At 42.7% G+C, this 25,549-nt stretch overlaps 1 protein-coding gene across 2 annotated transcripts in view; it reads left to right on the top strand.

The window, feature by feature from the left end:
* Positions 1 to 25,549, top strand: part of UBR1 (ubiquitin protein ligase E3 component n-recognin 1) — a 98,039-nt gene that overhangs the window by 1,235 nt on the left and 71,255 nt on the right. Inside the window, exons 2-9 of one of the 2 annotated variants that reach the window (XM_075844727.1) lie at positions 14,232 to 14,491; positions 16,051 to 16,129; positions 16,221 to 16,322; positions 17,486 to 17,616; positions 19,164 to 19,305; positions 19,842 to 19,904; positions 22,304 to 22,427; positions 22,647 to 22,757. In XM_075844727.1, the coding sequence (XP_075700842.1) occupies positions 14,232 to 14,491; positions 16,051 to 16,129; positions 16,221 to 16,322; positions 17,486 to 17,616; positions 19,164 to 19,305; positions 19,842 to 19,904; positions 22,304 to 22,427; positions 22,647 to 22,757 (1,012 nt within the window). The remainder of the gene's footprint in view (positions 1 to 14,231; positions 14,492 to 16,050; positions 16,130 to 16,220; positions 16,323 to 17,485; positions 17,617 to 19,163; positions 19,306 to 19,841; positions 19,905 to 22,303; positions 22,428 to 22,646; positions 22,758 to 25,549) is intronic. The other variant, XM_075844729.1, reaches the window with a different exon arrangement.

Below are 25,549 nucleotides of genomic sequence, written 5' to 3'. Positions count from 1 at the left end.
TGGGATAGAAGACATGTATGTTCTTAGTGACAGGGATGATGGGATAGAAGACATGTATGTTAGTGACAGGAATGATGGGATAGAAGACATGTATGTTCTTAGTGACAGGGATGATGGGATAGAAGACATGTATGTGCAGGGGGCCCAGGAATTTGGAGGTACAATATTCCCGTTGACTAGTATATTTTAATCATGTGACTAGTGTGTTTCGGGTCATTGGGCATGTTATAACTTATGTGAAGTCGATTTATATATAGGTTTTTTTTTCGAGCCTACACTTGAAATTGACCTGCGGTGCGGAATTTTATTCTGCAGCATGTCAATTGTATTTGGGTAAACGCTGCTTATTTGTTTCAGGAATTCAATGGGGGAGGTAAAACCAGCCACAAATAGCAGTTGTTGCGTTTTTTTTGCGGCAGGTTCACAGCGATTCTGCCGCAAAAAAAGGCAAAATTAAAGATCTTGTACTTACCCAGGAGTTTGTGTTTCTTCCTGCAGTCCGGCCTCCTGGGATGACGTTTCATGCCATGTGACCGCTGCAGCCAATCACAAGCTGTAGCGGCGGTCACATGGGATGAAACGTCATCCCCAGAGGCCGGCCTGCTAGCAGTTTTCCGCATCGGACCCATTCCAGGCAAAAAGTTTTATTTGGTGTGGGTTTTCGCCCGGAATTCCCTGCGGCGCACAGGGCGGATATGCTGCGTGCTTTTAGCAAGTGCTGAAGGAATATCGCACCAAAACCCGCAGCGTGAAAACGCGCCGAAAAAATGCATCAAAACGTAAAAACGGCGCGATTAGGTGCGAATTGCCTGCGTATTGATACGGTTTTGGTGCGTATTTTCCGCAGCGAAATACGTTACATGTGTGTGTAGCCTTAGGGTGATGAATTGGTTTGAGCACCTAATATGTAATGAGCATTGCAGATCTCTATCATAAAATATTATTCAGTGGTCTGATGACAGCCAACCAATCAAAACAGCAGGCATGGTTATCTGGAAAGTGTTTGTTCTAGTTCAAATCTGCACAAATGTTTTGTTTACTAATATAACAATATTGTGCAGGCGGGTGCAGATTATCCGCCATTAAATCATTATATCTATCCAAAAACGATACACAGTTGCAGTTTTTGAGGCTACTGTATAAATATACCACGCTGGCATCCTGCAGTTTTTGTTGGCATCAACGTTTCCTGTTGCAAATTCCTTTCCCTGGTGTAGGGCAGACAATAAGATGTTACATTTGGCTTTTTAATTTGTTTATATTGTAAATATTTCCTTAGAGAGAGAGAGGGAGCTGCAAGCAGTGGGACTCTTAAAGGGCCACACCACCTCAAATAGAGAGCAGCGTTTCTAGGACTGGATATGCTGCAAGTTGTCTTTTTAAACTTGATCAATGCTGGAGCAACGTTTTCATACAATTCTATGTAATGTGTATTTATTGCATAGCCAGATTGTACAACACTGTTAGATAATGACCGCTATTGCCACGTACATGAGCCCTAAATACTCATATTGTATACTCATATGAGTCCTTAGCCGTATTGTACAGAGGATACCGGTGATCTACTATAGCAGAGAGCTGCACTTAATGTGGGTCTCAACCAAATTGACCACGGTCCGGATTGGTGGTTTTGGTTTCATAGAGCTTTGAAAAGGTTAAGGCTTCGTTCACATCTGCGTCAGGGCTCCGTCTGAGCTTTCGTTCAGGGGAACCCATGAATGGAGCTCTGACTGAAACAAACGGAAACCATAGGTTTCCATTTGCATCACCATTGATTTCAATGGTGACGGATCCGGTGAAAATGGTTTCCGTTTGCCCCCGTTGTGTAAGGGTTTTGACGGAATGAATAGCGCAGTCAGCTACGATATTGATTCCATCAAAACGACGGAACCCTTTCACAATGGGGACAAACGGAAACCGGATCCGTCACCATTGAAATCAATGGTGACGCAAATGGAAACCTATGGTTTCAATTTGGATTCCGTTCATGGGTTCCCCTGACGAAAAGGTCTGATGGAACCAATGAACAGAGTCCCGACGCAGATGTGAACGAAGCCTAAGGCCCCATGCACACGGCCATGCTCATAATCACGGGCCACGATTGCGGGCACGGCTGGCCGCCGTTGACAGTTCCTGGCCCGTAAAGCGCAAAAGATAGGACATGTCCTGTTTTTTGCGGTACACTTCTACGGCCCGGACGCCTTCCTGTAAATAAACCGGAAGGTGTCCGTGGACAACAGAAGTGAATCGGTCTGTAATTACGGACGATTTTTACAGTCGTGTGCATGGGGCCTGCCTCAATCACACGACCGTAGGGTTTTTCTGGGCCGCAAATTCCTGGACCGTGGTCCGTATTGTGTGGATGAAATGTCATCCATAGTTCATCTGTGTGTCGTCCGCAAAATGCGGATCATATAAAAAAGTGGAAAACTTCCTGTCATTGCTTAGCAAAACTTCCACAAATTACGGATGTCCCATGGAGGTGTATACGCAGTTTCCACGGGCCCCTTGACTTTTATGGTCAAGTTCGTAGCGAATTTGTGGACCGTAATAAGACATGTCCTGTGTGTCTGCGGCTCATATTTGCGGTCCTGAAAACCACAGTCGTGTGCATGGTGCCATAGCAATGAATTGGTCCGCAATTCACCCGCAATTTTGCGGGTGAATTGCGGACGCAAAAACACGTTCGTCTGCATGAGGCCATAGGCATGAGGTGTGCATGAGGCCAAAAATGCAGATGAATTGCGGACCCATTCATTTCTATGCAAAAAATAGGACAAACCAATCAATGTGTGCACGGTCCATGATTTGTGAACGGCCCGCGGATGACACTCCGCGGCCGTCCGTGCTGTAATCACGGGCCATGCACATGGCTGCTTCCGTCTGCATGAGGACTTCGCTGTAATGTACAAAGTTTCCGTCTCTGTCGCTGATGTGAAGCACAGGCCTGACGCAGGTACATTACCAATCATTACCTGGTACAAAGCAGCACTTCAGGCGTCTGCATGAGAACAGGGAACCAGATGTCTATATCTATGAACACCCGGTGCAGGGTGGGTGAGGGGCTGCAGCTTCATTTAATTAACATCTGATCATTAGAATGAAGCCTGAAGGGGACAGCTAATTTTATTACCAATGAGCTATTGCATAGAGCGTGGCTTTTGAACTGTTCCTGCTGTTTAACATTATTTTTATGGTTCTGTATTGTAACCAGTGGACGTAATATTTGGGTCTGGTTCGAACACCTTAGATAAAATCCCATGTCTCTCAATGCGAGTTCATCAACCAAAACAAATGCTAAAAACGCACCATGTGAACCCAGTCCTAGTCTTTGTGTTCAGAGCGTGGTAACTCCAGCTGGAAGATAAAAACTTCGGCTGGTCCTCACCTGTGCATTCTTCAAAATTCCCACATTAGGACTCATGTACACAAGTGTATTGAGACTCAATACGAGTCCTTCAAAAAGTTATACCTAGAAATTGTAATTCTTACCCTGGGTTCCTATGGTAGGAACTTGGTGTAGAACCGATGTTTGCTTCCAGTCCTTCTGCGGGTCTCCACAGGAGCGTGGGGATGAAGTGATGTCACTAGTGTAGCCAAATAATGGTCTGAGCGAATTATGACTGCGCTTAGCACAGAGCGGACATCAAATACTACATTCATCAGAGCGTCTGAGGGGCTCCCGAGTAAATAATTAGGAATTTATTTTTTAGTTCTATAGATAACACCTACTAAGTTATCATCCACATGGCAGAACCGCGTGCAGGGAGCCTATATGTACGTACATAGAGTTCCTACGACTTCTGTGGAGCGATAGGCACGCAATCTGCCGCTGTATGGTGCCTCCGTATGACACTGTATTACATAGCAATGCTCCTAGAGGAGGTTACCTCTATAATACGGCGTCTAAGGCCCAGTTCACACGGAAACCACGTCGGAAAACGCGCCAAAAAACGGCCGAAAATGCCTCCCATTGATTTCAATGGGAGGCGGAGGCGTTTTTTCCCCGCGAGCGGAAAAACCACCTTGCGGGAAAAAGAAGCGGCATGCCTTATCTTCGGGCGTTTACGTCTCTAACCTCCCATTGACATCAATGGGAGGCAGAGAAAGCATATTTCGCGGCAATTTTGGCCATCGGCGCTCAATGGCCGCGGGCGAAAAACGCGGCAAACGGCGTTTGCCTGCAAAAAACTCTGTCTGAACATACCCTAAAGGAGCATGCCACCATTTTTTTTTTAATTCTCTCAATATACATCCACATTGTCATTCATTGTTGGAAAATGATCTACAGAATAAATTATTAACACTGTATGTTCATCTGGCACAATGATCCGCTTCTGTGAAAAACTCCCATCATACCTTGAAATTCGGTGACATGCTGGGAATTGTAGTTTCATCAAAAAAATCAAGGACATAGGCTGCAAAGCACTGATCTGGCCTAATCTCTCTCTTCATATAATCTGCAGTCCTTAAAGCAATACTCACCCAGTGCAGGGCCAGAGGGGACATGACACAGGGATTATCTCATTGGTGTTCTTTAAATCCGTGTGTCATGCACCTCCCCTCAGACCACGTACTAGGCATAACCGCATATATGTAGGTGTTTTGTTTAAATGGTAACTAAACTTTTAAAAAACTTTTGACATGTCATAGTTACATGTCAGAAGTCTTGATGTTGATCCAAGTGCTGAGACCCCCACCAATCGCTAAAACTTTGCTGCAGAAGAGCTCGGATGAGCCCCACCGATCAAAACTTCTGACGTGTCACTATGAAATTTCAAAAGTTTTTTTGAAAAAGTTTAGTTACCCTTTAAAGTAAATAGTTTGTGATTTACTCATCTATGGATTTCAGGCCCAAAAAAATGGATGGGAATTTTCTCTGTGAATGTTGACCTATTTTAAAAAGGACATAGTGTATGTGTTGATGGGAATCACAACTTCCCTTCTCTTCTTCATTCACAGAATACAGGCTATAGTAAGCAGCACCTGCATTAGGCTGATGTTGGTAGAGCAGCATTCCCCAACCAGTGGCTCGGACGCCATATTCGGCTCTATGGCCCCCTGCATATGGCTCTGCATCTGTTTGCAGCTATTATTGTTTACTTGTGACACCAGGAACAATGTTAAATGTTAGCACTAGGGGAAAAGCCATTTCACTAGGCCATATTTTTAATAAGCATTTCTTTTAATATTCAATATATCACTTTGTTGTGAAAAGTGGCTTGTGACCTACAGAAGGTTTACCTCTGTGTTAGAAAGTAGCATTGCACTACACTTGACTATCATTACCCCTTCAAAAGTGAGTGATCTGGGTAATCAATATGAGGGAATGTAAGTGTAGGTGCAATTTTATCATACTGTTCTTTGTATTCCTTAAACTGGATGTCTCATAACCCCCCCCCCCCCGTCCATATACCCTATGTCATAGAGGGTGTTCCTATGCTTTCAAGTGCAACTCTCGTCCATCCATTCACTACAGGGTTAGCCATTAATTTGCATGACCGGCAAATAATGTCATATTTCCAGAAGCAGCTTCTCCCAGCAATGACCGCTGATTGCCAGTGGTTAGAGAAGCCAGACCCGGTTTCCATATAAAAAGGGATTGTCTTTGGGGAACAAAAACCTTTTAAACAAGGTCTGTCATCAGATTTTAGCCTCTAAAATTCTAACACTAGTTAGCAATAGGGTAAGTAGTAGAAACATACCGATGTTGGATATGTCACTGCTTGCATCAGGGTAAAAATAATTCTTATTCTTCCGCGTGCTGTGTCCGCCGGACCGGGAAGGGTCAGGCATCTTGAGCTTCAACCTCTCCCCTCTGCTGTTGATTGATGGCTCTGCTCGAATGACGAAGAACACAAGTAGATCCGTCAATCAACCTCCGAGGTTTGGAGCTCAAGATGCCGGACACTTCCCAGTTCGGTGGACACAACATCAACATGTGCCCGTTGCTCCATTCAATGTCTTTGGGACTGATGGAATCAGCTCAGCGCTGTATTAGGCTTCAGTCACATCTGCATCAGGGTCCCGTTCGTGGCTTCCGTCAGACTTTTCCGTCAGGTGAACCCATGAACGAAAACCATAAGTTTCCGTTTACATTACCATTGGTAATGCTTCCGTTGCTAATGGTTTCCGTTTGTCTCCGTTCCGTAAGGTCTGCGTTTTTTCAGCGGAATTAATAGCGTGTAGTTTATTAGTTGCAGTGGGCTGCGAGTGCTGTGAACTTGGTGTTCGGCGTATTTGTGAATTGCGGGCCCCAGTTCGCAGCGCTCGCAGCGCCCTGGAACTAATAAACTGTTCCTTTAGCTAGAATACAACATTGTTTCGACAATAAAACACGCTTCCAAAATCCGCAAGATTGAGTGACTTTGGAAGTTGTTTGTATTTCTCAAATTTCAGCCGGTTTTATAGCCCAGAGCTGCATTCACAATTCTTCATACTACAGAACTGTCTGCACAGAGCTTGCTCTGGTGATTTATATTCTAGAAAGTACCATCTTTACACCAAGTGCTGTACAGTTATCTGATAAACTAGGAATTGACTGTTTCAATGCATTATAGGAGCCCAGCTAAGCTATTAGAGGTGCGTTTGATGACAAGCTTATCATCTGTTTCCAATAACAACCAGCAGACCTGTGAATGCAGCTCTGGGCTATAATACAGGTTGTAATTCAGTCTCTGTATAATATAAACAATGCAGTTTATTTACAAAGTTACTTAACGTTTTATGTAAATTATAGCTATACATAAACTACAAGATTTAGGCCTCATGTGCACGGCCGTGATTTTCGGGTCGGCCGGCGGCGGAGTGTTACCCGCGAGCCACCCGCAAATTACGGGCCGTGGACATGGCCGAGTCCATTATTTCCTATGACCCTGTAAACCACGGTCGTGTGCATGGGCCCATAGGAATAAATGGGGCTGCAATTCTCCCGTGGATTTTCGGGGGAATTGCGGCTGCAAAAGCATGTTTGTGTGCATGGGGCCTAAGTCTGTTCTGGCCATGACCAGATGCTGCCGTGATCTATCCAGTATTTGGGATAGGATACGGTCAAAATGTCAACCACTGTAGTCGGAGTATTTCCTCTGCTGACTCCCAAGTGGCTCATCATGGCCAGCGCAAGCTTCAGGTGTGTCCTAGAAGAGTTTCCCCAGAATGTCTCTGATCACTTAAAGGGGTTGTCCGACGACATAAACCACCCTTTAATCATCTGTTCTAATGTAATTTACTAATTTATTGCCTATCTTGTAAGTGTTAAGTTACCACGTTTGATCCGCCGGTCACGTGATGCCTCTTGCCAAAATACTTTGGTTCCGCGTACTCCTGTTTGGCGCTGTGTACAGGGATGTCCTCACTAAATATAGCCACTGTGGGCCATTCTTTCTACTGAGCATGTATCGATCGGCTTGCCAGACGCATGCTCCGTTCAGCATACCCATTGCACCTGCGCCAGATGTCTTAAAAAATGGAATGACTGACGCTGCGAGGTGTAATAAGTTGGCACATGAAGGTGGAGTAGGCGGGCGCAGGTAGTTGAAGTGGGCAGTTGCCCAGAGGTGAAGGAGGCAGGAAAAGGGTGGTGAAGTGGGCGGGCTGGCTGAACAATTCAGAGGTGTACGGGCAGATATAGCCAGCGATATGATGGAATAGGAAATTGACGCAGACCGAAAATGTACAAGGTATACAAACAGACTTGTGGGATGTTAGCGTGGAAGTCCTCATAAGAGTCAAACGAAGGTTGAAAGGTATTTGGGGTATTTCAGTGTGCCTGTATAGTGCTGTGAACAGTTTAAAAAACGATTAAATCACCATCGGAAAACGCCTTTACGGGAAACGGAGGGCATGTAAAGCTCTTTGACTCTGGCCAAAGGCTACTTCTTTAATATTTTTCTGAAGTCTGCACTTAAAATACACAAAAAGGAGAATGCATGAAAAAAAATACATACGCTCAACTTGTGCGCACATTACGCTTGTATTCCAGCCAGTACTTCTGAATGTACTGTTCTCCTCAGTAACCGGTCCAAAGTCCCCACAAGATAGTCAATAGAAGCAGCATTCAGGATCCCAATGTAAAGAGCTGAAACACTGCACCTTTCTCATTGCCAAGAAGGAAATTGGTCTAATGTCCCTTTAAAAGCTTTGCGGGTTTGAAGAGCTGTCTGATAGGTCTAATAATTCTTCACAAAGTTGCCTGTCCCTGCAATGCAGCCTCACAGGAGTACTGGACCATGTATCTGCCGCATACAGTAGTTTATCAGACCCCCTGGTCTTTCCACATAATTAGGCATAAAAGACCCGTCCTCACGTGATGCTAGTCAATACTAGTTACTAGTCTTGTAATGGCGTTTTAGAGGCAATTTTCTCCCTCCCTTCTTGCTGGTTCTCCCTTTTGGAAAGTCCAAATTCTAGCAAGGTGACATTGAAGGATCTGTAACTTGTTACTTCATTGCTTGGTTTTGGATCCCCGCTAGTAAACTGTAACACATCCCACACATGGTAAACTCAGGAGCCCATCACTTCCTACAATTAGATGTCAAATTCCTTTTGTTTTCGAGATGAAAGTCCAGGTCAGGAAGCTCTCGGGTAACATCCGGCTTATTCGCTCTCTAGATGACAATGCATCATAATCATAAGGGGAAAACTCCTCACTGTTGATTTAAGTTCTTGTAGTTCAAACTGATTCTATCTTTGCTGTAATGAAAATGAAATCGCCTTGCAATAACTACCTGCTGAGCTCCTGCTTATGTTCAGCAGCTAATCTGAACAGGCAGAGCTTCAGCGGAGATCCCAACAGGAGGTGGATTTCAGGCTCCGGTAAACTGCAGTCTCTAATCTTGTATTTGACCTAATAAAACAAAGCTAAAAAAGAAAGCCGACACTAAAGAAAATAAATAGTAGGTATTTAATCCCAAGTAATGAGGCCCACAGGTCCACAGCTCTGTACTATGGAGCCGTAGAGGCATTTTTGCAGCTGTACAGGCTCCGTGCCCGTGGCTTTGTTGTGTGGATGAGGCTAAGGAAGGAAGCTACTTAAAGAGGCTCTGTCACCAGATTTTGCAACCCCTATCTGCTATTGCAGCAGATAGGCGCTGCAATGTAGATTACAGTAACGTTTTTATTTTAAAAAAACGAGCATTTTTGGCCAAGTTATGACCATTTTTGTAGTTATGCAAATGAGGCTTGCAAAAGTCCAAGTGGGTGTGTTTAAAAGTAAAAGTCCAAGTGGGCGTGTATTATGTGCGTACATCGGGGCGTTTTTAATACTTTTACTAGCTGGGCGCTCTGATGAGAAGTATCATCCACTTCTCTTCACAACGCCCAGCTTTTGGCAGTGCAGACACAGCGTGTTCTCCAGAGATCACGCTGTGACGTCACTCTCACAGGTCCTGCATCGTGTCGGACGAGCGAGGACACCGGCACCAGAGGCTACAGTTGATTCTGCAGCAGCATCAGCGTTTGCAGGTAAGTAGCTACATCGACTTACCTGCTAACGCCGATGCTGCTGCAGAATCAACTGAAGCCTCTGGTGCCGGTGTCCTCGCTCGTCTGACACGATGCAGGACCTGTGAGTGACGTCACAGCGTGATCTCTCGAGAACACGCTGTGTCTGCACTGCCAGAAGCTGGGCGTTCTGAAGAGAAGTGGATGATACTTCTCATCAGAGCGCCCAGCTAGTAAAAGTATTAAAAACGCCCCGATGTACGCACATAATACACGCCCACTTGGACTTTTACTTTTAAACACGCCCAGTTGTACTTTTGCAAGCCTCATTTGCATAACTACAAAAATGGTCATAACTTGGCCAAAAATGCTCGTTTTAAAAAAAATAAAAACGTTACTGTAATCTACATTGCAGCGCCGATCTACTGCAATAGCAGATAGGGGTTGCAAAATCTGGTGACAGAGCCTCTTTAAAGGGAAGGTCCCTTTAACAACAAATGTTTTTTGTTTTTTTTTGGTTCCAATGCATCGAAAATGAAAAATAAAGCAACTTAGCAAACAGTCTGAATTAGAAATCTTCTATGGAGATCCTACAAGTCTGGACAAAAGTTTTGAGACTGACACAAATTTTGGTTTTCACAAAGTTTGTTGCTTCTGTGTTTTTAGATCTTTTAGTCAGATGTTTCTATGGTATACTGAAGCACAATTCTAAGCATTTCATAAGTTTTTAAACTTTTATTGACAAATACATCAAGTTTATGTGTTGACCCTTCTTTTTTAAGACCTGTAATTCACCCTGGCATGCTGGATACCAGCTTCTAGGCCAAATCCTGACTGATCGCAACCCATTCTTGCCTAATCAGAGCTTGGAGTTTATCACAATTTCTGTGTTTTTGTTTTCCTGGCCATGGGCCCAAAATGTCAATGTTTTATTCACCGAGCCACTTAGTTATCACTTTTGCCTTGTGGCATGGTGCTCCATCATGCTGGAAAAAGCATTGTTCATTACCAAATTGCTCCTGTATCATTGGGAGAAGTTGCTTTTGGAGGATGTTTAGATTTCATTCTTTATTCATGGAAGTGTTCTTAGACAAAATTGTGAGTGAGCCCAATCCCTTGCGTGAAAAGCAACCAAACACATGAATGGTCTCAGGATGCTTTACTGTTGGCATGACACAAGTCTCATGATAGCGCTCATCTTTTCTTCTCTGGACAATTATTCTTCAAGATGTCCCAAACAGTCTGAAGGGGGCTTCATCAGAGAAAATAACTTTACCCCAGTCCTCTGCAGTGCAATCCCTATACTTCCTGCAGAATGTCAGTCTGTCCTTGATGTTTTTCTTGGAGAGAAGTGGCTTCTTTACTGCTTTTCTTGACACCAGGCCAGCCTCAAAGCCTTTGCCTTACTGTACGGTCAGATGCACTGACACCTGCCTGCTGCCATTCCTGAGCAAGTGCTTTACTGATGTTGAACCGATCCCGTAGCTGAATCCTGTTTAGGAGGCAGTCCTGGCGCTTGCTGTACTTTCTTGGGTTCCCTGAATCATTCTTAACAGCAATTGAACCTTTCTCCTTGAAGTTGTTGATGATCCGATAAATGGTTGACTTAGGGGCAATCGTACACGCGGCAATGCCCTTACCTGTAAAGATTTTTTTATTGCAAAGCAATGATGACTGCACGTGTTTCCTTGCAGGTAACCATGGTTAACAGAAGAAGACAATGGTTTCAAGCACCATCCCCCTATTGAAGCACCCAGTCTGCTCTCATAATTCAATCAGCATGACAGTGATATCAGCTGCCTTGTCCTCGTTAATGCCCATGCACACGATCGTAAAAAAATCTCCGTAATACGGTCCGCAATTACGGACCCACCCGGTTCTATTGGCTGCGGACGGCTTTCCGTATCGCTATGGATAGGTGTCCGTGCCGTAGAATCGTGCCTGGAATTTTGGAGCATGTCCTACTTTTATTTTATTTTTTTAAGGGCCGTGCTCCCATACTTTGTATGGGAGCACGGCCGGTAAATGTGGTCGGCGGCCGGCCGTACCCCCAATCGCGGGCCGTGATTACAGGCACAGCCGCGTGCATGAGGCCTAACACTTTCTCCTGAGCTATGGAGAAGATCACTGAAATTATGTCAGCAGGTCATTTTGCGGCAGGGCTGAAATACAGTGGAAATTGGGTTTTTGTGATTTAGTTAGTTTTCTTTTCATGGCAAGGAAACACTTCACAATTAATTGCAATTCATCTAATCACTCTTCAGAGTTAATGCAAATTGCCGCTATAAAAACTGAAGCCGCAGACTTTGAAAACCAAAATTTGTGTACGTCTCAAAACTTTTGGTAAGGACTGTGTCACTGTATATATCTCTAAGTTAAGAGACTACAAACAAACTTTGTGTAGTCTGACCCTACAATCATACTCCCTCCCATTTTTCCCCTTTAAGTCTGACAAATTTTATAGTTGATAGGTTAGCAAGAAGACAGATGGAAGGGATTATGACTGCAGGATCAGACTGCATCGGGTTTGTTTGTAGTCTGTTACCATGGTAACGGCTGCATAAGAGCTGTAGATGCAGAGCGATAGATTTTTAGTTAGGACTGTTTGCAAAGTTGCCTCTGTTTCCATTTAATTTTTGACGCATTGTAACAATAACAGATGGTTGTGAAGGTGTATCTTCGTGGCAATATGCAATTTATGTAAAATATCACATTTGTCCATACCCAGAAAGAGTTAGACTTTGTTCACACTGCATTTGCAGTCTATGTTTGGCACATGCTTTGGAAAAATTAAAATGTATCCATAGGACCTCCTTGACCCAAGATATGCCAACCAAGTGTCATTTTAGTATGTGTTGGCACACAATTGTTTTATTATTTTTTTTAAATAACTTAATTGTGTATCGTTGTCAACTACACTATTTGATACAGAGTCATCCTGCAAATTCGGTATACTGTGGGGTTACTTTTTTTTTTTATAATAGGAGTCTATGGGGGATGTATGTCATCCTATGCCTATATAGTGGCATCTGTCAGAGGTATACGTGAGAGTATTTCCTGATGTATTCCTCAGGCGTACGCTGCAAACGCAGGGCAAACCTAGCCGAAAACAGTTTTTTTGTTTGCTATACAAAAATATGTTTGAATTCTTTCGGTTTGGAAAGTACAGACAGAGGGTGAACTCTTTGTGTCACTTGGCTTTTCTCCAAAACATGAATTCTCACGCCCCACACGTCTATTCTCTATAACTTGTATAGATTTCATTTAGCTGCAAGTAAATTTGCAAATGAAGGGGTCTTCATCCTTCAGGTGACTATAGTCTAGCAACCTATTCTCATCCCACAGTAGAAATAAAAAATACTCATTTAGTTGACATTGAAAGGATTCTATAGTTTTTGACCTGTGAATAAAAAGCTAAACAGAAAAATTAAAACAAAAATCGTAAATGCGTTGTCTGGTTAAGAGAACTCAAGTACAAACATCCTATTATCGAAATGTGAGCCAATAGAGGAGATCCACCATTCAACACCGTTATATATTAACCAGAGATGTAAGTGGCTACAAATAGCGTCACTCGCTCTGGAAGACCCGGCATGTCCGTGCATAACAAGTACAGCCAGTTGATTTCAATTCAAACAGTGCAATGCTTAATTTGTCCTGTGGTGGTGCTGCAGGGAAATTCAATTTGTGCTACTGACTTCCCCCCCAAAAAAAATTACAGCTGATTACAGCAGAGGGATACCCTATGATCAGATTACCGTCGAGGATTGTCCAACGTTGCCAACCACTTGAAAGTTTTAATTCTGTGATAATTCATTTCAATATGGCTTGGAGATTTTTTTTCTGATGAAATTACTCTATATCCTTACATAGATTTATACGGATTGTTCCATCAGGAGTAAACCCTTCTTTAAAAAAGCTTGCCCCTGCCTGGCGATCAGCTGATATTGCCTGAGTAGGCTGCAGGTGACCACACACACTGCAGGGGAAATATTGTATTGCATGGCACCTATTCATTTGAGTGGTTGGCCATATAATGCATGTTTGAGCCAAGTCCTCTAGAGCAAGAGCTGCACTGTGCAGATGAACTCCACTGGCTAGTAGAGGGATCGTGAGCAGGGAACGCACTCCATGATGTCCATATGCCAAAGGGGTTGTACAGATGATAACCCATTTCAAGTTATAAAGTTAGACTCCTTAGCTCCCCATAATGGTACGGTCACAGTTATCGTCGGCCAATACTGCGCCCACATGCGGTGGCCAATGGCCTTGCGATTTGGCAGTAATGGCCAGAAAAATTGGGCGGCCATTGACCACTGCAAGTTAGCCGGTTTTGGGCCGCATACGGATGCCACTATTTTGAACAGTAGCCTTAGGGTACGTCGCACCTGAAAGCAGCTGCATGCGGCCAAAACCGCACCCGCATGCGGTGGCCAGTGGTCGTATGATTGTGCCGGAAATACCCAGCAAATCATACGGCTCTGGTCACTGCAAGCGAGTTGGGTTCTGAACGCATTCGGGCCGCTGCTTCGTGGAACCTTACCCTCAGTGGTAGCACAACTTGTATTTGAATATTTACCACAATAACTAATTGAGTTGTTGCAATGCAAAACCACAAAACGGAAAAATTATTTACTAGGCTTCCTATTATTAAATATATATACAATTTTATATAAACAATTATTATTCCATAGCTTTTTTTCAAATACTTAGTGTACTATATGGCCTTCTAATTATTTAAAAGTCCGTATCGGGAATGAATCTCCTGATGTGAATTTCTCTCTTTTCAGCAGTTGTTAGACAATACATTGGATTTTGCCTCAACCTTCCACCAGCACTTGGCAAAATATGCCCCCAGTTTATACACACAAAGCTTCCAGCCTCAAGTGGAGAATCAGGAGCAGTTATTTCAAGTTGGTATCTTAACACCCATAGAATGGTACCTGTTTGGAGAGGACCCCAATGCCTTCATGGAGAAACTACGTGAAAGTGAAGCACCTCCTCTGTGCGGCAAGGTGTTTCGGGGAGGAGAGACCACCTACTCCTGCAGGTAGGTTTGACTTGATGAATCTGTTTTCATGGCCTTTTATCATCTTTGGGCTAAGTTCACACTGCAAAGTTTCCACCCAGAATTTCTATTTTGCAGCGTTTTTGCTAAATAAATTGACATTCTGCGGATTGAGAATCAGTGCGGCAGGTCCGTTTCCGCACATCCTTTTTCTGAAAGTTTTTCTGCAGTGTATGGATGAGATTTGTTGAAATCTAATTTACTTTGCTGCTACTGTAATACGCTGCAGAATTTCCGTGCGGAAATCCTGTAAGTATTTATGCTATTTGTGAACTTAGCCTGAAGGGGTTTTCCTACATTTTCAAACATTTATCACCTATTAAGGCCTCATGCAAACAACCGTAGCCATGTGCACGGCCGTGATTTTTGGGTCGGACAGCAGCGGAGTGTCACCTGCGAGCCGTGCGCATGGCGGCGTACCTCATTTCCTATGAGCCTGGATCGCAGAACACAGCCGTAATAAGACATGCCTGTTCTTTCTGCGGTCCGGGCTCCTGGGCCATGCACGGACCGTGGAAACCGTGGTCGTGTGCATGGCCCCATAGGAATGAATGGGGCCGCAATTCTCCTGCAGATTTTCAGGGGAATTGCGGCAGCAAAAGCATGTTCGTGTGCATGGCCCCATAGGAATGAATGGGGCCGCAGAACACGACCATAATAAGACATATCTAAGGCCCCATTCACACAAACGTGCTTTTGCACATCTCCAGAATCCGCTCTTTTCTTACGTAGGAAACCGCCAAAACTCTCATTGTTGCTCTGATTCACTCTCGTCTTGACTACTGTAACTCATTACTAATCGGTCTCCCCCCCCAAACTCGCACCAAACTGTAAAGTGCTGCGTAATATGTTGGCGCTATATAAATAAAGATTATTATTATTACCGTTAAAAAGTCTGTTCACTAAATCACCCACAGTATGCTCTGTTCACACCTGCATCTTTTTTTTCCCTTCCTCTGCTCCTTCAGAGGAGCAGAACAAGGGAAAACCGTAAACGACGGTTCCGTTGCACCACGGACAACACCGGCGGCCGACTGAACCCTTTGGCTTTAATGGGTTCTGTCGGCTTTTTGGTGTGGTGTCTGTGGTTTTATCGCAAACAATAGTGCTGAATGCTGCGCTATTGTTTTCTGTAATGTCTTCCGGATCTGCAACGGAGGCCCCTAACGGCACCTCCAACGCAGATGTGAACAGAGCTGTAGTATAGTTGCAAAGCATAGGGGGTGAACATAATATTAAAGGGGCTTCCTAGGACCGATCATTTTTTTTATGTTTTTTTTTTTTAAATGTATAAAAGCCACATGACAGAACCCCTGTCTGAATGCAGATAATAAGGCCGTGGTGACAGATAACTGTCTACTGCCTTATCCAGTTGCTTTTACACGGGGCACATATGTAAAATGATTTAGGATTATAGATTTAAAAAAATCCCCTTAATAATATGTGAATAAATATTTCCTATTGCTATTCACTGATCACCAATGTACTTTAATGGTATATAAGAAGAGTATATTGTTTTGTTGTTTTTTTTTATCCTTTAGGGACTGTGCCATTGATCCAACCTGTGTTCTTTGCATGGACTGCTTTCAGAACAGCGTTCACAAAACTCACCGGTACAAGGCATGTACTTTATCACTGCAGTATACATCATAGATAGAAGTCCATACATAACATGTCACTCAATGTATAATTCTAATATATGACCTTTCAGATGCACTCCTCAATGGGAGGGGGTTTCTGTGATTGTGGTGACACAGAAGCCTGGAAGTCTGGCCCATACTGCAAAATCCATGAGCCAGGTACATCCGATCAGGTAAGCTATTATTATTAATAATGAATCTGCTTGCTCATCCCCACATATCCTAAAAATTCTTCCATGGTTTCGTAAATCCTTCTCGTGTCATCTTTTTGCCAAAGAAAATACGTGAAGCATGTTGATGTAAATCTAGTTATAGGCTCGTATGCTAGTCTGCCAGACCTCTGCACAGCACAGAGGAGTCTCCTATTCAGATCTTGCACTAACCATATCTGACATGATCTTACAAGCTGTCTGGGGCTGCTTTGCTTTTCTGGCAGTATCCTTGTTCAATCTTTTATTCTTGTGCTCTGTTTATTCATACGTCTGAAATTACGGAGCTGTTTTCAGGCGAAAACGGCTCCTGAATTTCAGACGTTTTTGCAAGTACTCGCGTTTTTCGCGGCGTCTTTTACGGACGTAATTGGAGCTGTTCTTCATTGGAGTCAATGAAAAATGGCTCCAAAAACATCCCAAGAAGTGTCCTGCACTTCTTTGACGCGGGCGTAATTTTACGCGCCGTCTTTTGACAGCGACGCGTAAAATTACACATCGTCTGAACAGAACATCGTAAGGCCCATTGCAAGCAATGGGCAGATGTTTGCCGACGTATTGGAGCCGTCTTTTCAGGCGTAATTCGAGTTTTAAAACGCCTCCATTGCGTCTGAAAATAGGTTGTGTGCACATACCCTTATATGAGTATCCTGGTGTACGAAGGTTTGTTGCTTCATTTAGCCATCCTCCGTGTAAAAGGGGTTCTCTGCTTTACACAATACGTTAGAAGGGTCCCCTGATGATAAGCTGACCACAGCTTGTCCCAATGCTGAAATCACCAGCAATTCGTGGGGTTTTCAATTCTCCTTTAGTGCCACCACATGGGAAATGACAGAGTTCCCATTTAAGTCAATGTGATTCCACAATATTTTACTTATCATCGCTCCAAATCCATTTAAAATCACCCAGAAGATCAGAATATTGAGGATCCAGTATCCTATTGCTGTAGAGGGTGGTCAAGAGGCTTGAATCTTACCAAGATCAATGAAAATCGACGTACTGGTTTTTCAATCCATTAATCCAGGAAATGCACTGATCTGATACTAAACTGCCAAGACGGGTTATTGGAATTCAACTGCACATGATTTTATATTTATTATGTGACATAGGTTTCTGTTGTCTTTCAGGATACCGGATTTCGATTAACCGAAGAACTCTTATCCCAGACTAGGAAAGTGTTTCCCGTTGTCATACAGTACATTGTGGACATGCTTATTGTGCACGGGCAAAAGAGTCTGCCAGCCTATCTGCATACAGGGTAATATATAGTTGTCTTATGTTTGTGCAGTGATTTAGATTGCATTTTTTAGTAGTGTGGCTTGTATTATAGCTTTTAGATGTTATTCTGCTGTAGGGAGAGTCCATTAGCCTCTACTTTATCATATTAATTTCTTGCAAATACTTATCACTCCCTGAACAAGTCTGCTATATCTTGAACAAGCGTCCTATATCCACCTGTGCGTATTTTAAGTGAATAAATAGTTTTTCTTGCTTCTTAGGAAGTCCGCAGGAAAATCCACAGTGGCAAGTACGCACGGAATAGTTTTGGTGCGGATTTGCTGAGGAAATAATCCACCGCAAATTCGACCTGTTTGGACCTGCAGTTAGCCTTTTATAAAGCAAAAGGAGCGTAGACAAATACATAGCTTTGTGAGAAAAGAATGAGTATAATTTATATTCCCTTATATCCATGCTTATTCTTATTCCGAGTTTAGGAGTCCAGCAGGGGACGGTCGTACTCAGTGATTCACAGTTATCTCTGTATTCACATTTCTTCAGGAAAGACTGTCAATCACTGAGTAGCACCGCCCGCTGGACACCTAAACTCAGAATGAGCAGGGATTAAATGAATAAAATACAAGTTCTTATTCTCACAAAGCTTTATATCAATCTGCTGATCGGTCTGCATTTCCAACGTGACAGGTTCCCTCTATAGTCTATGTATTCAGAATGTTCATAAACTGTGTGGATATGCCATAAATGCCTCTTTAAATAGATTGGATGCAATTGTGGCAGTCTTAGGGTATGTTCACATCTGCGTTGGGGTCCCGTTCTGACGTTCCATCGGCGCTTTCCGTCAGAACGGGACCCTGAACAGGCACAAACGGAAACCAGAGGTTTCAGTTCCCATCACCATTGATTTCAATGGTGACGCATCCGGTGCCCATGGTTTCCGTTTGTGTCTGTTGTGCACCGGATCCGTCGTTTTGCCGGAAGCAATAGTGTAGTCTATTTTGAAATCATTGAAATTAATGGTTATGGAAATGGAAACCTCTGGTTTACGTTTATGTCTATTCAGGGTCCCGTTCTGACGGAAAGCTCCGACGGAACATCAGAACGGGACCCCAACGCAGATTAGCTAATATTGTATCTGGTCTAGGCAATCCCCTGTGATCTGCCTGTGTTTCAGGCTGATACATTTTACCGACACTAATACATTGTAGCAAACTCTCAGGCCAGCAGAAAGTTTTGTGCTGCTGGTGTATTTAATTCACAGAGAATTGCTTTTCATTTAGCCAAGTGTTAAGCTGTGAGAATTATTTGGTCTGTAGACTTTTTTTAAAATCTTTGGTTGTAAATAGAAAATTACCAATTCCAGTCAAGTGATAGTTGAAGTCGGCCTTCCTGTTCTTTTTTCAGCAGGATTTTTTTATTATATGGGCATCGAGAATGACTACCCTGTGAGGGGACTTGTATGATCTGCCTGTAGAGAGATCCTTGAAGGCGGTGGGGCTTGAACTGCTATTTACGTGACTGCATATATTCATCTAATTTGTCCTTATTCACCACTTTGCTCCTCTGCAGACCAGACAAGTCCGACCATTACTACTGTGTGCTGTACAGTGACGAGCACCACTCCAATGATCACTTTATCTACAGCCTGCAAAGATCCCTGGGGTGCGACATGAAAGAAGCCCAGGCAATAACCAATGCAGCCGAGAGAGAGGTCAGTAAATGTCTTGTTCTCCATAGACTCTTCACTGGTAAACATTGTAAAAATTACAGGGCTGTGTCATCATCAAAGACATCTGTGGCATATCCATAGGATATGCCACCAAAATCCGATGGGGGGAGTCACAGTGGTCAGACCTCAGCTGATCACTAGAACAAAGTGGCAGCACAGTGCCACTTTTTCTCCGGTCATCATCCTCTTGGCATGTCATTTCTTAGCATTCGTTGTAGTGGTGGGGGGGGAGTCTGACCGCTGCGACCCCTGCCAATCAGATATTAGTGATATATCTCTGAATTACTTTGATGGTAAGACAGCTCCTTTAAATCGGGGACCACAGCAGTCAGATACCCATAGATTTGGCATTAGTGGCATATTTTAGCGATCTGCCATCTCTGTCTTTGTCTTAGTCTGTTTGCTACACAAAACACTCAAAATACAGCTGCCTGGATGTCCTTAGCAATAATACCTGATAATCCTGCCATAGTATTAGTGGTTTAATAACCTTTTGACCTCTTGAACTCCGGAAACAGGGTCGCACAACAGTTAAAGAAGGAACTTTAGAAGAATGTCAAGAAATTGCCGAAAAGCTCAAGGTAAGCACAGTTTTGTAATACTTGGGCCCTGTTGCATGGTATGTATTTGGCGTGTATTTTTGCATATTTTATGCGCAGAAATCCGCATCAAAAAACACTTCATTAAGCTTCCTATTCAAGTCAATGGGAAAGCTTCTCATGGAGCACTTCGGGGGTCGGACCCCCAGCGATCACACAGGATAGGGGATACGTGTGTTTTGTGGCACAACCCATTTAAGCATGCACTTGCTAGATGATCTACAATGTAGAGGATTTTGTGTATTATTCAAATGAGCGATAACCAGAGTGAAATTATTTATTTAATAGTCAGTTTACTCACTTTTAACGGGACAGTTCTGTTTCTTAAAGGGGTTTTCGTCGCAATAAAAATTGATGGCCTATCCTCATGATAGGCTATCAATAGCTGATGGGTCGGGGTCAAACTATTAAAAAGGATAGGCCATCAATTTTTATTGCCTGGAAAACCCCAAACCCTTTAGACTGAGACATTTTTTGCTTTTTCGATTTTGACTCCCCGCCTTCCAAGAGCCATAACTTTTTTTGTTTTTTCCGTTAATAGTGTGATGTGCGGGCTTATTTTTTGCAGGAGGAGTTGTAGTTTCTAATGGCACCATTTAAAGTACCATATAATGTACTGGGAAACATCCAAAAAATCCTTTTGCGGGCTGAAATTGGAAAAAACTGTGATACCTCCATTGCTTTGGTTTTTGTTGAAAACGACAACTTAGTTTTATTCTGCGGCTCAATATGGTTACAGTGATACCAAATTTATATTGGTTTGTTTATATCTTACTAGTTTTACAAAGAAAAAAAACGATTTGTTAAAAAAAATGAAAACCCCAAAAATTGTTTTCTTGCAATACATCCTGAGAGCCATAACTTTTTTTTTTTTTTTTTTAATTTTTTTTGTCAATTCAGCTGTGTGAGGACTTATTTTTTGCAGGACGAGCTATAGTTTTTATTTGTACCATTTTTTTGTTACAAACAACTTTTTGATCACTTTTAAAAAAAAATTTTTGGAGAGCTGAGGAGACCAAAAAACAGCGTTTTTGCCATTTTTAATTTTTTTTTTTTTTACGGTGTTCACCGTGCAAGTTAAATAATGGTATATTGTAATAGTTTGGACTTTTACGGACGCAGTGATACCAATTTTTTTGTGTTTTTTTTATTTTTCACATTACTCTAACAGAAAAATGGGAAAGGGGGGGGGTTTGAATTTTTCCTTTTTTTTTCCCCATTACTACGCTTCTACAACGCTTAAGAGGCAGGCTTGGGGGCCTTCACTAGGTCCCTGGGCTGCCATGACAACCATCGGCACCCTGTGATTTTGTTGCGCGGGGGCCTGATGAGCCGTCTCCCTCTTTTCAATACCCCAAATGCTTCGGTCGCGATTGACTGCAGCATTTTCGGGGTTAAACGGCCAGCAACCGCCTAATCGCTGTTCCTGGCCGTTCGTCCCAGGTGTCAGCTGTAATACACAGCAGACACACGATGAGTGTGAAGCGTTCTCCGTACTTCCCTTTAACGCTTATCACGTACATGATAAAGTTTCAAGGGGTTAAGAAATGTGTCCTTGCTTATTTTGTTGTTTATTCCCAAGTGTATTGATACAAGATTTGGCTATGCACAATGATCAATCATAGATTTCACAGTATTGGCCTAGTAGGGTCTTCATATAATGAATAATTTAATATTGGTCATTACTAGCATTGAACACTATACAGGGCATTAAATAAAAATCTGTACTATTTTTTTTGGGAGGGGGGGTTTAGTGTTAAAGTAAACAACATTTTTTAATTTCAGATGCTAGAAAATAGTTAATTTTGGTATATATGGGGAGTGTTTGTTGTAGCACCCAGATATCGGCATCATAATCCATCATTTTCCCTAGTTCCAAATAAAACATCTATTTTACCGGTTTGGCTGCGCAATTCAAATAACCTTATAGATCTACAGGGCTGGATCAAGGTGTGTGGAAGCCCCTGGGCAAACGTTGGTCCCCTACCTTATTTATTTTTTCTTCTGGAAGAAAGGAAATGGGGAATAATACGACTAAAACGCTTCCCTAACAACCGTGACATATAGTGACCAGAAATGCCGTCATGATGTGCCTAATATCTTTCCCATAAAGTATCCTTATATTGCATTACAGTGCAAAAATTCGGCCCTGTAGATTAGTGACCAATATGGCGTCAATAGATAAATGACCAACATGGCGTCAATTTCAATAAAATGCTGTGATTCCTACAGATCCAACACAGTGACGTTTTCGTTGAGTCGACCCAACTGGGGACCCCATTAATCCCGCTTGACATGGGACTCACTAGTGTGTCTTCTTATGTTTTGTTTCCTTTACTGTATATGTTATATCTTTTTACGTGTTTCATTTTGTATCACAGACATATTCAGAAAATGTTTCCCTGCGACCTCTACGTGTTGAGGTTCTTAATTTTCTGGTAATGGCACATCAAACATCTGCTTGCAGTCTTGGAATCTGGTTGAACAAGCTTTTGGCCGACTCAAGTAAGCTCATACTGTTCATGCTTTTCGTGATATTGTTTTGGAGATCTGCGTTCCCTGTTATGAACAAAGGCATAGCAGAAAGTAGTGGTGGCAGGTTGATGGTTTTCCTGACCATTCATGCCGTCTATAGGGCAGTTATTGCTGTATTCTATTGATTCATCTCCATGAAACTGAGGATAAAAATAAATCTGTAAATTAAACTGTCTTCTAATTTTTTAGGCGACTTTCGTCAGATCTTCTGTCAAGTGTGCCTTGACCCACAAACCACCACTTTGAGGGAGTTGTGCCATGTTAGTTTGTTTATCCTTTGTGACGCCAAACTTCATAAAGGTGTGTGTCTTGTTTGTGTTCTTGTTCTTTCTTTGATATGGTTAGGAATAAAACAATCGGCAACCAATCCGATCATCAGCATGTATATAGTAGCAGGAGAGGATTATGCTGATTTTGCAGGTGGCAGCGACCTGCCAATTTGTGTATTTATATGATCCGATATATGTTGAGCAGTATGACAGAGTGGATGTTATTCTGCGGTGATTGAAATGAATACAGGTGGGAGGGTTTTCTAGCAAATAATGGTGACATGAACAGGGATGGCTTTAGAGAAAATGGGCAATAGGCAAAGTAGTTTTTTTACAATGTTTTTTTTTTTTTGGGTAATTGAACTATATATAATACAGATGCCTATGCACTTTCTATTAAAATGTTTATACACAAATACAATGCCAAATGAGGCTTCCATACAATGCCCACACAGTACTGCCACCCAGTGCTCAAATAATACCACCATTCCATGCCTAGGTAATAACTCCATATAGTATACAAATAACACCATATACTGTAGTGCCCACGAAACACTTCTATATATATTTGCCACACAATACTGCCAGTTAATGCCCATCAAAACTGGCATTCACTGTTTAAAAATACCACAAACAATGTTTTAATAGTGTGATGGTTTTATAGTGAAGTCCCTGAAGGTCTAGGGCAGTGAAGAGATTCATGCTAAAGTTCCTGGTGGTGTAGGGCAGTGAAGGGGTTACTTGTTTGGCTCTGTGCACACAGAAAAAATCTGCTTCAGAATTCCTTCAAATCAATGTGTTTAAATGTCCATGTGACAGCCGGTGAAACAGCGGCCGTCGCACAGACCTATGTAATTCAATGTGGCCGCTCACACGGCCGATGTTTCAACGGACCCTGTGACGGGTCCGTGAGAAAATAGGTCATGTCCTATTTTTTTACACTTTACGCATCCCTTTATAGACTCTAGTCTATGGGGGATGCGTGATATCGCGTCCCGCAGCGCACGGATGCAACTCGTTTTTTTTAACGTCTGAGATGGGCGACGCCAGTGTGAATCTAGCCTAAGGGTCATTTCACACAGTCTGGTCAAATTGCGGTTATTGTACAACAAAATTCCCAATCATCGCGGCAATAAATCGCGATCTGGACGCACCATGTGAATAGCCGCTACGTGTGTTCAGAATTCCTTTCATCCCCTGTACTGATCATACTGACCTGAGGCAGAGAGGACTGTCAGGCAGAGCGTTCAGTGTAAATCAGACTAATGGAACTGAATGTTTTTCCGCTCCACTCTCAGGTTAATTCTGAGGTCCAATGCTTGCGGCATCCCTAAGAAACTGGGGCCCTGGGCAACAATCCAGTTTGTCACCCCCCCTAAAACCGCATCCTATGGATCCCTATTTCCTCATAAGATATCTGTATGTGTTGAATGCATGAAGAGTCCTGTGGATGTGTCCATGTCTCTCATGGAAAAACGCCTTTAACCCTTTCCCGTCACAGCCATTTTTTTTTTTTTTAATTTTCCTGCCCACCATCCGAAAGCCATCATTTTTATTTATTTTTTTCCCGTCGATAAAAGCCATATGAGGGCTTGTTTTTTGCTGGTCGAGTTGTAATTTTCACTGCAACATTTATTGTACCATATAATGTATTGGGAAACCAGAAAAAAAAAATCTTTGTGGAATAGGAAAAAAATGGATTCCTCAATATTTTGAGGGGTTTAGTTTTTACGACTTTCATCATATAGTAAGAAACTAATTGTTAAAAATAAAATTTGTGTTTTGTCGCCACATTCTGATAGCCATAACTTTATTTTTTTTCGGGCGATTGAGCGGTGTTAGGGCTTATTACTTGCGGGGTAAGTTGTAGTTTCTATTGGTACCATTTTGAGCTACATGACACTTTTTGATCACTTATTATTAAATCTTTTGTGGGATATGAAGTGACCAAAAAAAAGACATTCTGGCATTTTAATTGAATTTTTACGACGTTCACCATACTGGGTTAAATGAAGGTATGTTGTAACAGTTCGGACTTTTACAGTCACGGTGATACCAATTTTGTTTATTTTTTTAGATTACTTCACAGGGAAAAATTATATATATATTTATTTTTTTACACGACTAAAAACGCAAATTTTTTTTTATTTTTACACATTTCATTAGTCCCCCTAGGGGATCCGACCAGCGATCGTTCGTATTGCAGTGTATTCTACCATCGATCTAATGTATTGCAGTATATTGTCATTTTTACAGGCGTTTGTAAAGGCAGTCCTGGGGGCCCCTGGGCTGCCATGGCAACCATCGGCAATGCCCGATCTGGGGGGGGGGGGGCGGTGAGCAGTTGGAGGGGGGCACCCTCCTCTTTCTTACGCCTCATTTGCTGCGATCCTGATTGTTCACAGCATTTTAGGGGTTAAACGGCCAGGAACAGCATGATCGCTGATCCTGGCCGTTAGTCCCAGTGTCAGATGTAATACACAGCTGACACCTGCTGCACATGCAGCTGAAACTGCTCCAAACATCACCCCCCGCACCACAACGTACTATTACGTCATGGTGCGGGAACAGGTTAGAGAGAATCTATAGGTTCTGAGAAAAAGTGACTGGAGAATAAATAAGAATTATTTCCTATCATTAGCAGAACAGAGCATTTACCTGTGCAGGACATGGTTTTCACCTTCATTTCTGCAGAGTGATGTCTAAATCTCATGAGATTTTCTTCTTTGGGAGATACCAACTGTGATGGGGCGGATCTGATTCTATACAGCATCTAAGTGGCAAACTGGAGCCTTGTGCTCCGATCTGGTCAGAATTCAGGGT

This window comes from Rhinoderma darwinii, chromosome 12 (genome assembly GCF_050947455.1).
Source record: "Rhinoderma darwinii isolate aRhiDar2 chromosome 12, aRhiDar2.hap1, whole genome shotgun sequence".
NCBI lineage: Eukaryota > Metazoa > Chordata > Amphibia > Anura > Rhinodermatidae > Rhinoderma > Rhinoderma darwinii.
The sequence above is the reverse complement of the archived record's forward strand: the minus strand, read 5'-3'. Positions and strand labels throughout refer to the sequence as shown.